The sequence below is a fragment of the Pelodiscus sinensis genome, chromosome 2 (assembly GCF_049634645.1).
Source record: "Pelodiscus sinensis isolate JC-2024 chromosome 2, ASM4963464v1, whole genome shotgun sequence".
NCBI lineage: Eukaryota > Metazoa > Chordata > Testudines > Trionychidae > Pelodiscus > Pelodiscus sinensis.
In genome coordinates this window covers 171,565,902-171,580,069 of record NC_134712.1, presented here as the reverse complement: position 1 = coordinate 171,580,069, position 14,168 = coordinate 171,565,902, and the positions used below count along the sequence as shown (strand labels likewise).

General features: G+C 41.7%; 1 protein-coding gene across 3 annotated transcripts in view; it reads right to left on the bottom strand.

Moving 5' to 3' along the window:
- Positions 1–3,989: 3,989 nt before the first annotated feature.
- Positions 3,990–14,168, bottom strand: part of KBTBD2 (kelch repeat and BTB domain containing 2) — a 22,525-nt gene continuing 12,346 nt past the window's right edge. For all 3 annotated transcript variants that reach the window (XM_075921769.1, XM_006124039.4, XM_075921770.1), the window contains exons 2-4: positions 11,650–12,161; positions 8,447–8,612; positions 3,990–6,695 (exon numbers count right to left, since the gene is read on the bottom strand). In XM_075921769.1, the coding sequence (XP_075777884.1) occupies positions 5,160–6,695; positions 8,447–8,612; positions 11,650–11,819 (1,872 nt within the window). In that variant the 5' untranslated portion in view covers positions 11,820–12,161 and the 3' untranslated portion in view covers positions 3,990–5,159. The remainder of the gene's footprint in view (positions 6,696–8,446; positions 8,613–11,649; positions 12,162–14,168) is intronic.

Below are 14,168 nucleotides of genomic sequence, written 5' to 3'. Positions count from 1 at the left end.
CTTGAATACATTTTTCTTGTATTTACGAAAGCACATATAATAATCCAGATATAATTATTGTGTCTTTGGGAATAGTAGAGGTCTTCTATTAAATCCTTCTTGTCTGAATCTACAGCTTTACCACTTCCTATTTTATTTGTATGCTTTATTTAGGAAAAAGGCATGGTGACCAGAATTTAGATTGCTACAGAAAAATGACAAAGATGCTTTCATTCACGTTATACAGATATTTTATAAAACTAAATATTGCCCAGAAAATTTAATCTTAAATTGTACTCTCCATTATATGAGCTTTCAATTTTAATCTAGTTTTAAAATGGGCAGAGACACATAGGAAAAAGTCAGAAGGCACCATGGTAAGTGTATTGATATTAGTCTCTTCTACTTTCCAAAGAAACTGCCTTCAGCCTCCTCTCTCATTATGACTAATATCCTGTTGTAAATGTTTAGGTTTCTGATTTTGTTGTGCCTGAAGTTGATTAGAGCAAAGTTGCTGTCTTAAACTTTAGTGTGCTTTGCCAGTATTGGCAAAAAAAAGTGGTTAAATATGAAAGAATATGGCAAATCTGCCAACATAATGTGATAAGTGTCAAGATTTAGCTTATTGCAGTCCAAGTTAACCTTAAACCCCAGATGAGATCATCTCCATAGTTGCACTTCACATTTATTTTAAAAACACCATGCATATATTAAACTTCAATGCACCTTTAGGAATCATTGAGTATCTAAAGTAACTTGCATAGGAGTGTGCAGAGCTGGGATTAGAACCCATCAATACTTGATTTCAAGGTTTTGCTCCCTCAGCACATCACTATGAACCGGGATATTTTCATAATGGCAACTTTCCTCTTTTTACAACTGAAGAATATTTTACTAATTTGTGTTTGTTGTGCATAGATAACAGTGTTTGGCTGCATTTGGTAAAGTATATATAGTGTTGTGTAACATCTAATTTACATTCTTCAGATGACTTGGGAAATAATGAACCATGCATTCAGCACCCATACTAAGCGTAGGAATACATTATTTTAAGATTTTTTTAACAATGCTTTACCAGCTCACTTGTCTTCAGTTGATTAGTCATAGCTTTGTTCTATATTATGAAATGTGACTGACACTGATGTACTCATTTGCTGAAACAAGATGCAACTCAACAAATTTTGCATTACAAAATACAAATAAGACAAAGCCAACCATAAGGTTGGCTAATCTTAAGAAACTAGCCAATTAGCTGATCATAAGACGGGATTTTCAGGTCTCTCCTCCACGTCAGTCTTCTCTCCTGAGCCTCTAGTCTCTCTCTCCTCTCCTCCTACTGCCTCTCCCTCTCTCTCAGCTTTACTCCGCCTTCTGCCTCTCCTGCCACTTACTCTGTTTCTCTTCTCTTCCTGCTGTGTTGCTCTCGCTGTCCTCCGCCTCCTGTGTGTCTGCTCTGCTTTCCTCCTTTTGAATTAGGGGCCCTTTCCTGACATCAGAGACGGATGTTCATCCAGGCCCCACCCCCTGGCTGTTCCCTCTGGGCAGTGCTGTTGCTTCCCGCCATGGCGCACGGCTGACTTCTGCGCCACTCAGCCAGGCCGCCGCGTGGGAGCAAGCAGCCGTTTAGGCCCAACACTCCCCATACAGCACCCCCCATGCTGCATAGGGAGTGCGGACACCAAACGGCCACTCGTGCCTCTTACTCGCCCAGCTGAGCGCCACAGTGGGAGGCAACAGCGCAGCTCAGAGGGAACAGCCAGCTTTTCAGCATTAGAGTCAGACATTGGGCTTGTGTGTGTGTGTGGGGGGGGGGGTATATATACACACACACACACACACACACAGTCTTCTTGCTATCCTGTATCCTTCAAGGAATAAGGGAGAAATCATTTCAGTGTTCCTATTTCTTCATTCTGTTGGCCCTTGCATCCACACCTCAATATTGTTTTGCCCTAGTCCTTTGTCTTCCTCCCAAATCTGCTCACTCTTCTGGAGATAAGTGCAGACCATAGCCTCCTTTTCAAACTCTTGGTCAGTCCTGTAGGAATCTGGTTTTAGAACAAGTATTGGGCAAAGTGGAGTCTGAATTTTTCTTAAACTGGCATTTGAGATAAATACATACCTTAACAACTGCAAGCCCCATTAACTGTGCTTAGCCAGCTGACCTCTCCTTTCACCACTACAGTAGGCTCTTTAAGACCTATACTAAATAGCAGTGGATTCCTGGTTAATTACAACAGGAGAAATTTTAAAATTGAGCCAAGTTAAATATAGAATTTCATATCTAGTCAATTGGAAAAACAGTTTCAGCTAGTACTGCTTGCCCTACAGCTGCAAAGCTTTTAAAAATCACTTTTTTTAAATTAACTTCCCTGGTTGAATCAAGGTGTAAACAAGTTGAAAACTCGCCCTGTGCAAGCACTAGATAAGAGGAAAGAAATCTAGCCTCATACTTACTTCTAAGTAAAAATTTCAGGCAAGTATTTGAGACGGTTTTGTGTGGTATTACAATTAGTGAAAGTCTGATGTTGACTGTAAAGTACCATCTATTACCTTCCTACAAAATATTTGTCATGTCTTAAACTACTGCATTGCTCTTAATAAGCACCTGGTGCCTAAGAGACATCTGACTTGACTTCTCAGATTGCCAGCCCTGTTGAATTGAGATCACATCTTTTTTTCTTTTCTTTACAAGATAAAGTACATTTTACTGCCCTAATTCTACCATTCTCCTTTGAGTATAGATTCAATTTGCTTTAGGCAGTAGAACCTGCTGGGAGAATCTTCTTTTATTGATGCATTGTAATCTCTCTCCCAGAAGTAGCGTGATGAGTATTATGTTAGACTGAACACTAACAAGATTTTTAGAATGTCCCAAGCATTTGTCTCTGAGATCCTATCTATCCCTCAACCAAAGACAAGATTCTGGAAGCAAATTCCTGGCAGGGTAAATGGTGTAAGGGGGAGGGGTTTGGTTGTCAAAAATTAGTCCACCTTCTGTGCAGGTGAGGGGGCTGCACAGTTTGGATGGTCTCCACCTCAGAAGACAGACCACTCTCCTCAAGGAGGCTATAGTAGTCTGGAAGAGGTTAAAATGACTGCAAAAGACAAGGTAAAAAAACAAACTCAAGTTGTTGAGAAGTTAAGCAAGGAAGCCAGTGATTGATTGAGAAATTACTGAATTGTCTATAGCTAGCAGTCTGTATGCCAAACATGAGGAAGTGGAATTGTTCATTGAAGCGCAAATTTGAGTGAGCTAGTATTATTGAAACGTGGTATGAATCACATGATCAGAATGTTAAAATCAATAGCCCTAGCCCATTTAGGAAGACTCAAGTGTGCACATTGGAGTGGGTGACACTATCAAATTGCATTACCAGTTTGAGCTATGAAAAAACTGGGAGGGAAATTACCTTGAACATTTATAGAACAATAACTAAAAGCTCACTATGTAGTAGAGAACAAGATGACCACCTCCTATGCATCTATCTATTGAGTTACACGTGACCACGTTGTTTGTAAGCGCAGGTCACGTTCGTAACTCGAGGACCTCATTTACGACCACTCCACAGGAGCTTTGGTCGTAAGTGCGAACAGTTGTAAGTCGACCGTTCGCAACTCGGGGAGCGGCTGTATTGCTATTATGATGCATACATTATTTCTTGAAATTTAGACTATTAATTAGGATTCTACTTTTCCAGATCAAGGAGTTTATCCCCTGACAGTGGAACTTCTGACTGAGCATTTTATAGAGATTTTTCCACACAACTTTTCCTTCTTACCTTTTATAAGTATTACATGGTGATTTGGTGCAAGTAGACATGGATTAACTAATTTCAAATGTCAAAACAAACTTCCACAGTTTCACTGAACAGGTAGAGATTTCCAACATGCATGTCCCGTGTCGTTAACTGCCTTTAAATAAACTAACTTTCCATCACCAAACCAATGCTGAAAGTAGAGAGATTCATAGCTATACTCTTTCCCACCACAGAGAACACCAAAACTCATTTAGATTCAGTTTTTTTAATAAATTAATGTCATTCAAAATACAGTGCCAGAACATGATGCAGCTGAACATGCTAGTAAGGTTGTAATGAAGCACCTGTGTTCATGTTAGAATGGCGGCGCCCCGCTACTGCTAGTGGTTCCTGGGATTAATGCCAGAGCAGCACTAGTCATCTGCTCTCCTGCACACAGCATACAGAATATTCCTGAACAATTCGCTCCCCTCCAAAAAAAGTAAAAAACCTGATAGCTACGGGATATCTATACACAATCACACTACAGTAATGCTTGTTATTAAATTAACAAAAAATAAAGACCTGGTTAATCCACACTAAAACTTTGTTTTACATTGGAAAAATACATCAGCAGCAGGAAGTAATATACATGAGCCAATGTTACTGTAATACAGAATGTGGAGGCATTTATGATTAAAACTCCACACAGACCCGCACTATGAGTGGCTGGCAATTCCTATTGCAAGCCCAGCAATTTAAGTCCACATCTGGTAATCCACCAGCTGCTTGGAAGACCTGTATTCTAAACAGACAGGTATAAGTTAGTGAAAATAGAACACATGCACCGCACCTAATATACACCTTGACTGAACCTGCAGCCATTTTGCCCTGCATGTTACCATACAATGGAAGATCTACCCTTCCTACCACAGGTAGATCCATGGGATTTGTTTATTCATTTAAATGGCATTACTATACCAATATGGAAATTGGTGTTAAGTGCAGCACATTCCATTACTTAGGCCACGCAAATTATATAATGAGCACTATAGTAGTATATCCAGAAGTAGTTCAAATATAACTGGAAGATATTTTCAGTTTTGACATACCATCCTAGCAACAGTAACTGCTTTTGTAATTTTTCTTGAACTGAAAGTTCATAGGACTAGAAATCAATTCTTCAGACAGTAGTCAGATGCTTAAGCTCATGATATACATACAGGTTTCTCTCAATTATCAGATAGTATCTCAGATTATGGAAGCATATCTGCTTAGAGTCACTGGTTGATACTGAATGACTGCAAATGATAAGTAGGGCATAAAAATACAATTATGAAAGACCGGTTTAATGTTTTAATTTCCAGCTCTGTTCTTTCATTAAAGTTTCATTTCAAATAAGTGAGCCCAGAAGCAGGTGTGCAGTCTTTAAGTGGGGAGCTATACAGGTGGTAGAGTAACCATTTCCCCATCCAGCTCAAACTCATCAGCCCCATCTGGTGAAAAGAGATAGGTTGGAGGTTTCCATGGGGACTCTTCAAGACAAGATGGATACAGCTTTCCCACAGTGCATCGGAAGTCTTTTCCTAAGTCCCAGAGCACACGTTCCGATATATGCTGTCGTAGAGACCACCGATCGAGCTCCAGATCATATTGGTAGGTGGCGTACTTGGCTCTCTCGTTCATGTGAGTTTCTCGTATAAAGACACACAAAGAATTGGAGATTACAACAGCTCTAACACAAGGGTCAGAATACCGCTTGGCAGGGATATTAGCTGCCATTCTCCATTCATTTTTATTCACATCATAGACTTCCACAGTTACAGAAGACCCATCTACGGTGCTAGTTGGGAGTCTTATACCAGAATTGCTGCCAATATGCAATCCTCCAATATAGAATATTTTGTCACCAAAAGCAGCAGCAGAAGCAAAGCATCTACTAGTTTGTCTCATAGCCATTTCTACCCAAGCATCCGACCTGGGAAAATAACAGTACATCAAGTTGTGTGCCATTACATAAATGCAGTTATGAACAGCTACCGCTGTACTCCACTGCCATGCACAAGGCAACGGGCTTACCATGGTCCATTCATCTCTCTCACTATCATATCTTTCAACAGTTCTTCTGTTGAGTTCTCCGCCTACGCTATCTCCTCCAATTGCATAGATGTATCCTTCACAGCAGACCAAGGAAGGCTTTATACGAACAAAAAGCATTGGAGTCTTTGGAAACCAAGTGTTTTGCTGTGCATCAAACCAGTAAAAGCAATTCACAGTTCTGAAGGCAGCCTGAAGTTTGCTAGTTTTACTGTGATTGGTTTTTGTGTTTTTCAGAGGAACTTGGCCACCTGCTATATAGATATCATTATCAGGAGTTACAAGTGTCCCAACCTTATGCAAGTCGGCAGGAGGGTTGCAAAGCTTGTAAACTTTTTCTGCCTGGGGGCTGTAACAGACAGAAGAGTAAAGACTACCAGGATTTTCAGCAGCAGCTTCAATGAATATCATCATCTCCTCTTTAGTCATACCAAGTCTTGGTTTGAAAAATTTGGGCATAGATTTGTATAATCCTTGCACCACCACCGATTTATCATTAGGTGGTAATCCTTGAAACCAGGCTCTCTGTGTTACTTCTGAAAGTGCATCAATTCTGATTTGGCTAAGAACAGAGGACAAATACTGTGATCGTGATTCTGTGTTGTATTCCAGCCATAACATAGCAGCTTCACGAACTGTCTCCTCTTTTTCCACATTTAAATTGTCACTGCTTAAAATATCTACCAGCAGATCATGTGATAGTTGCATGAAAGAATCCTGGTGGTATACAGCGGTGAACTTGTGCTCTACCATTCTCTTAGCACTTTGTTTTAACTCTTCACAGCTGAAGAGATCCGCAAAACTTAATAATCGCACACAGTTCTCTGCATTTATTTTTTTAATTAAATATTCTCGACATCGCTGTAACACATCTTCTACCTGTAATGAAAAAAAAAAAGACCACTTAAAGTACTAGAGACAAAGACCTATTGCTTTACCTACCATTAAGATGCAAGAGATACAAAAAAGGAAGAATAACTGCACTGACACTACTACAGACTGAACTTCTCTAGTCTGGCAAATTCTGATCTGGCAGCACGATTGTAGTTAGCTGGATGTCCACTTATCATGGGTGTGGCCAAGTTTCCCACAATCCCGTAAAGTTTGTTTACAGTCACCAGGCCTTGCTCTCAAGTATTCTGTGCTGTTATTTAACTCTAACTCCTAAATGTCTTTTAAAAGCCCATTAAGCAGTGGAAGTGTTGGCAATGTTGCTAGACAATACTGATCTCCCGAGATTCGGCAAATTTTCTGTTTCAGCACCAGTCAGGTCTCAATGGTGCCAGACTAGAGAAGTTTAACCTGCAGTAACAGTAGGTTTTTGAGCTAAGAACATCTGTCATGCAACCCAGAAAGCTACATTTAGTTTGATTACACAATTTGATCTTTTTGTACGTTGCCATGTTTGCGTGACCGGCTCTGTTCAATATCTTCATCAACGATTTAGATAGTCATTGAAAGCAATATTAAGTTTGCAGATGATATCAAGCTGGGAGGGGCTGCAACTGCTTTGGAGGACAGGGTCATAATTCAAAATGATCTGGACAAATTGGAGAAGTGGACTGAGGTAAACAGGATGAAGTTTAATAAAGACAAATGCAAAGTGCTCCACTTAGGAGGAACAATCTGTTTCACACATACAGAATGGGAAGCGACTGTCTGGGAAGGAGTACAGCAGAAAGGGATCTAGGGGTTATAGTGGACCACAAGCTAAATATGAGTCAACAGTGTGACGCTGTTGCAAAAAAAGAAAACATGATTCTGGGATGCATTAACAGGAGTGTTGTGAGCAAGACATGAAAAGTCATTCTTCAGCTCTACTCTGCACTGGTTAGGCCTCAGTTGGAGGGCATCAAGAAAGATGTGGGGAAAATGAAGAAGGTCCAGAGAAGAGCAACAAGAATGATAAAAGGTCTAGAGAATATGACCTATGAAGGAAGGCTGAAAGAATTGGATTTGTTTACTTCTCTTTTCTAAAGATTGAAGGGGGACATGATACCTGAAAACTGCTATCTAAAAGTGTGTCATAAGGAGGAGGGAAAAAACTTGTTCATTTTGGTCTCTGAGGTTAGAACAAGAAGCAATGGGCTTAAACTGTAGTAAGGGAGATTTAGGTTGGACGTTAGGAAAAAGTTCCTGTCAGGGTGGTTAAACACTGGAATAAATTACCCAGGGAGGTTGTGGAATCTCCATCTCTGGAGATATTTAAGAGTAGGTTAGATAAATGTCTATCAGGGATGGTCTAGACAGTATTTGGTCCTGCTGTGAGGGCAGGACTCTGGACTCAATGACCTCTCGAGGCCCCTTCCAGTCCTAGTATTCTATGAAGTGTTTAGCCCCCTACCTGCTTGGGTGTTTTGCTTAGCTTCTTACAAAAGCTTCTTATAAAGCGCTACAAATTGTTTTTAATTCCACTTATTCTGAAACCATAAAAGTCGGTTGTGGGGTTATACTTGCAATGGTTGTCCACACAAATATGAACAATCTTGAGAAAACATTATAAAATTGCTATTTTTTTTAAAAAGGAGACGGATATTTTATTGAAATGTACGGAAAAAATTAGAAACATTTTGGTACAGAGATTGAGCAGTTATTATGCATCTTACTTAAAATATACATGATGTTCCTACCTGTAAGAAGCAAGCAGTCTCATAAAGCTGTTCTACCGTGCTGTCACTTATTGCCAAGTTACCCGTGTATGCATAAGTTATTATAATTTGTAAAGTGGCTGCATCCACATTCCTCAGATGTACATGTGTTTGTTTGCTTTCACTTAGCCCACTCATGAACATGGCTCTAAGGAGAAAAAAATCACATTATGGCTGACAAGGATAAATATTGTAATCCTAAATAGCTGCTTTTAGTTATTTATTCACTCCAATGACGAAGGAGAAAGATACCTAAAAGTTGCTTGCAATTTCAAACTTGAAAAATTCCTAATGTGATTTTCAATTTACATTAATATGTAGTACTTACCTTAGATCATCCAGCATTTAAGATAGATGTTTAAACCAAGTTTTTCGAATTATATTAGTAACTTCAATTTTCTACATAGGTGAAAATACACTAGTCAATATTAATGTAGACTACCATGCCATTTTAAACAATAAGCAGAGACTGACGTGACATGGTTGCAGAAATATTTTATACTTTATCTTACAAGGACAGATGCATCCTCTAGCAAAAGCTGCTAAAAAAATGCAAAAAATGCTTCCTGAAAAATGCATGTTAGTTTTGATTTTGATTTTTAAACTCATATATCTTAACCTGTTGCATCTTATGCAGGACACAAGAACTTATGTTAGATCAGGGATGTAGAGAGGTACTTGGGTTGACAGAAAGACACAACTGCCTTTCAAATAAGTCTTACCACTTATTTACCATTTGTTAAACACAGAAGTCTGGCATGGTTTTTTCTGCCGCTTCTTTAAAAAAAATCAGTGTCTGCATTCCTCCCTCCCTAATGCTGGAAGGTCAGTTATAAAGTTTTTTAAAAGTGTAATATAATCACTAAAAGAGGATGGTTTCATATTGTTCTTTACAGCGGATCAGCTGTGCTGCGGCTGCCCCTTTAAAATGCCGCCTCTGGCGTTTCAAAGGGACAGCTCCTGTGGAGCCCGGCGTCAGCAGGGGACTCCCAGCTGATCCTGGGCTCCATGTGGCAGTGAAACCTGGGATCAGCAGGGGAGTCCCCCACTGACCCCAGGCTCCATCACTTTGAAATGCACAAGAGCCCTCGCTGGGGACTCTTGTGCATTTAAAAGAAGGCACCTGCATGCAGCCTGGAGTCAGCAGGGCTTCCTGCTGGCCCGGTCTATACACTAAGTTCCGCATTCCTCCTTTGAAAGGTACAAAAGCCCCAGTGGGGGTCTTGTACATTTCAAAGGAGGAATGCGGAAACGCCTATCCACTAGTCAAGTACTCAATGGAAATTCCATTGATTAGTTGACTAGTCAATCACATTTTCACATCCCTACCTGGGTGTCTGCATTGGGGGCTCCAGGCCAGAGCCAGTGTGCATGGGGCACAGGAGGCAGCTCATTGGAGATGGCTGTGGCATTTGGTTGCCAAACATTCCCCTGGGGAGATCCCCTGCTCTCCAGTGGCCAGGGCCATGAAGAGCCAAGGTCACCATAGGTAGCTGGTGAGTTCCCAATTCACCTTTCCCAGGGCAGGAGTCTTGCTGAAAGGCCATGGGAGGCAGGGACAAAGAGTTGGCAGCTACACTCCACAGCCACAAATAATAATTTTTTGTGCTATATAGTTCTAGAAAAACACATCTTCAGAAATCACTGCCATCTTTGCCTCAAGGCCCAAACATATAGAATAGTGGTTTTCAATACTGCCTATACTGTGAAGCCACATTACAAAAAGAATAAAGTTTGGGGAATCCCAATTCAAGCTAGTTCTAAAGAAAGGAAGACCCTTAGATTGGGAACCAATGAGATAGAAGATCCATGGTCATTACTAATGTATCAGTTCCAGATTCTAGTTTCAAAGCTTTTGCCTCCAGTACCAGAAGGCAGAAAAATGTTTCAGTGACAATATATATGACTAAGCCCTATTCTAAAACCTCAGCACAGGTTAATTTTTTTTCTAAAACTTGGTATAGCAAAATCCAAAAAGATAGTATGAGAACTAAACAAATGTACCCAAGATAACCCCCTGTTAAGAGTTAAACAGAACAGGATATACTGCGTATAAAACTACATGAGCAGCTCACAAGAAATAGATAGCCCTGGCACAGTACAAATTTTAGGATTAAAACAATGCTTAATTCTCCATCCTGAAGGAGGGCCCTCTTTGAAACCCAAAACAGAGGCTCTGGGCTTCTGTTGTGTATATTTTTATTATCCAACTCAAAACATGAAGTAAAGGCAGAAATCCCTGCATTTAAAAGACAAATAGAAGACACTTGTTCAAGGAGTACAGAGAGTAAGGAGTGTGTTGGGAGAGATGAAGGGATTGTCTTCTCTAAGGGTGTGTCTAGACTACATGCCTCCTTCGACGGAGGCATGTAGATTAGCGAGATCGGAAGAGGGAAATGAAGCCGCGATTAAAATAATCGCGGCTTCATTTAAATTTAAATGGCTGCCCCGATCTGCCGATCAGCTGTTTGTCGGCAGATCGGGGGAGTCTGGACGCGATGCCCCGACAAAGAAGCCTTTCTTCATCGACACAGGTAAGCCTCGTGAAACCAGGTTTACCTGTGTCGATGAAGAAAGGCTTCTTTGTCGGGGCATCGCGTCCAGACTCCCCCGATCTGCCGACAAACAGCTGATCGGCAGATCGGGGCAGCCATTTAAATTTAAATGAAGCCGCGATTATTTTAATCGCGGCTTCATTTCCCTCTTCCGATCTCGCTAATCTACATGCCTCCGTCGAAGGAGGCATGTAGTCTAGACACACCCTAAGAGGGAAATCCCTAGTCAACTTAGCCTATTTTAGAACACTTAACAGAAAGGACACAAATATACTAAAAAGCTGGAAAGAGCTGTTCCACATGTTGAAGACAGAAAATGAACTCCATCACATAGCCCTGTTCTGGAGTTAGTTCTGCCTACTGAACATAAAAAAAACCATTTTCTCTCTCCAAATGCTGGACAATGATGCAATCCCTTAGTTGGAAGAAGACATAAAGATGTTGAAAAACCCTACTTTGACCATTTAATGTTACCTAAAATAATAATATTTTAAGAGCTCTACTATTCACTTCAGATTTCCAGCACTAAAAATATTTAAATGGTTGAACTATACATTTTAACTATGTAGATCTAGCAATGCTTACAAAACAGCATGTCTAACTGAACGAATAGATGATTTAAACCCTTACCTGAAATAGGAGCTGCATGTTGCAAGAACCATCTTATGGCAGGGGAATTCAGTGCCCTCAACAATCAACACTATGTCAGTTAGCAATTGCTGTTCATAGAACAATTTTAACTGTCCCAGCAAGGATACTGCATATTCGGTATTGATCTGCCTTTCGTCCTGAGTAGACATGACTGTATTCCATTAATATTTCCAGGACCAGATTAGAGAAGCAAGGATCTTTCTGCAGGAGAAATCAGTTTCTGGAGTAACAAGAAGAAACTGCAGATGTTTGTAGCGTTTAGAAATTGTATTGATACATTAGGCAGTGTTATCTTGGACTGGTGTATCAAGAATGTTTCAGACTTCAACCTACTACTAGGTCATCACGCATTGATTTGGTATCACAATCTGTTTTCTCAAGACTTTTTCAAGAGTGTTTGCAGAGCTGCTGAGATTTGTAATGATGCAGCACATTAATGAGCAAAAGTGAGGTCTGAGGTAGATTTCGTGGAAACATCTCATGATCAGTGGCTGCAAGCAAGAAAATAAAATTGGTTCACAAATTAGTATCTTTTTAAAACCACAATTTCTTTATAGTTCTACTGACTAAAATGGTTGCCTTGAGTGCACATTATCTGAAATACAATTTTAAACACCACACACATTTCTAGAAAGATACTGAAACAAGTGCAAAAATATCTAAACGTTAAAAATAATGATATGGAAAAACAGAACAGTTTGCAAATGATTTTTCTTCCCGTTAAGGATCCTAGATACAGGCAGTCCCCGGGTTACGTACAAGATAGGGACTGTAGGTTTGTTCTTAAGTTGAATCTGTATGTAAGTCGGAACTGGCGTCCAGATTCAGCCACTGCTGAAACTGACCGCCAGTTCTGACTTACATACAGATTCAACTTAAGAACCCCAAGCTTCCCCAAGTCAGTTGCTGCTGAAACTGATCAGCAGCTGATTCCAGGAAGCCTGGGGCAGAGCAACTCTGCCTCGGGCTTCCTGTAGTCAGCGCTGGTCAGTTTCAGCAGCGGCTGACTTGGGGACGCCTGGGGCAGAGCAGCTGGGGTGCTGCTGGGTTGCTCCAGTAGTGCCCAGAGCGGCGCTGCAGGACCAATCGGCAGTGCCCCAGCTGCTCTGCCCCAGGGTCCAAAACAAAAGCCTGGTCTGCTGGGGGGGGGGGGGCACACTAGCTGCGCCCCCCCCCTCCCCCCCAGCAGACCAGGGACATGGGAGCAGAGCCGCAGCGGCAGCGGGGTGCCGCGCCTCTGAGGCTTTGCTCTAGCAAAGCCTCAGAGGCGCGGGAACCCGCCGCGGCTGCGCTTCAGTCCCGGTGCCTGTGGTCTGCTGGGGACTGTCCCCAGCAGACCATAGGCACCGGGACTGAACCCGCCCGGTGCCCCTGGTCTGCTGGAGACGGTCTCCAGCAGACCAGGGGCACCGGAGCAGCTTATGAACGGGGCTTTCTCGCCCCGTAGCTCGCAGGTAGCAATCCGCCACCTCGACCTCCGGGGCGAGAAAGTCGGATCCGCACTTACGAACGGGGCTAAGTCGGATCCGCGTAAGTCAGGGACTGCCTGTATATGAAATAGAACCAAAACATATATTGTAGGTCAATATTCTACAGATATCAAGTTAAATCCAAGTCAGATGACAAAGTTAAGGTTCATTTGGCAATACTGCATATTTATGACTGCATTCTTCTCTCAGGAGTACCTTACATTCTTATTTTCGTGGCAGGAACTCCTTTATTTGTTCCAGCTAATGGTAAAGACTAGATATGTTAACTAACCTATATTTGTGTAAACATGTAACTGCTGTATTTATTAGCGGTTACACGTCAGGGGGGAGGCGGGAGCTGATGTTCACAGGGGACTAGCCTAAAAGCTGGCCCCAGGAGCACTGGCTCCTAACGCTGCCCCGGCCCACTGCCTCTGATAAAGAGGCAGCAGCATAGGAGTAGGCAGCTCTACAGGAGCCCATACACATGGGGAGCTGGCTTGAAAGCCGCTTCCTGAGTGTACTGGCTCCTGCCTCTCCCCCAATACCCTCCGTGCTGCTGCCTCTGTAGGAGGTAGTGGGGGGGGGGAGAGGAGGGACGGGGAAAGGCTGCTCCAAGGGAGCCAACTTAAAAGCTGGTTCCCCACAGGCACCAGTTCTCGCCTCCCCTGCCTTGCTCCATCTGACACCGAGACAGCAAGCATGTGTGCACGTGCGCAGTTGTTAAGATTAACTGATAAACCCAGGCTTATCAGTTAATTGTGTAAACAATTACATGCCATCATCGCTAGTGAAGATAGCCATTGTCTATAAATTTAGGATTTGTATTCCATCCCAATATAAAAATTCTTGTGTGTGAACTGTGCAGTTTTTACATAATTGTTATCAACATTTGAACATTAGAGATGCAAGCCTTTCCATAGTTAGTTAGCAATAGTCATATTTCCAACATCACATCCAACCTTCAAAAAAACCATACCTGCCTGTTTTGCAGGCCACATCTCAACTTTTCAGACAAAAAATTCTACT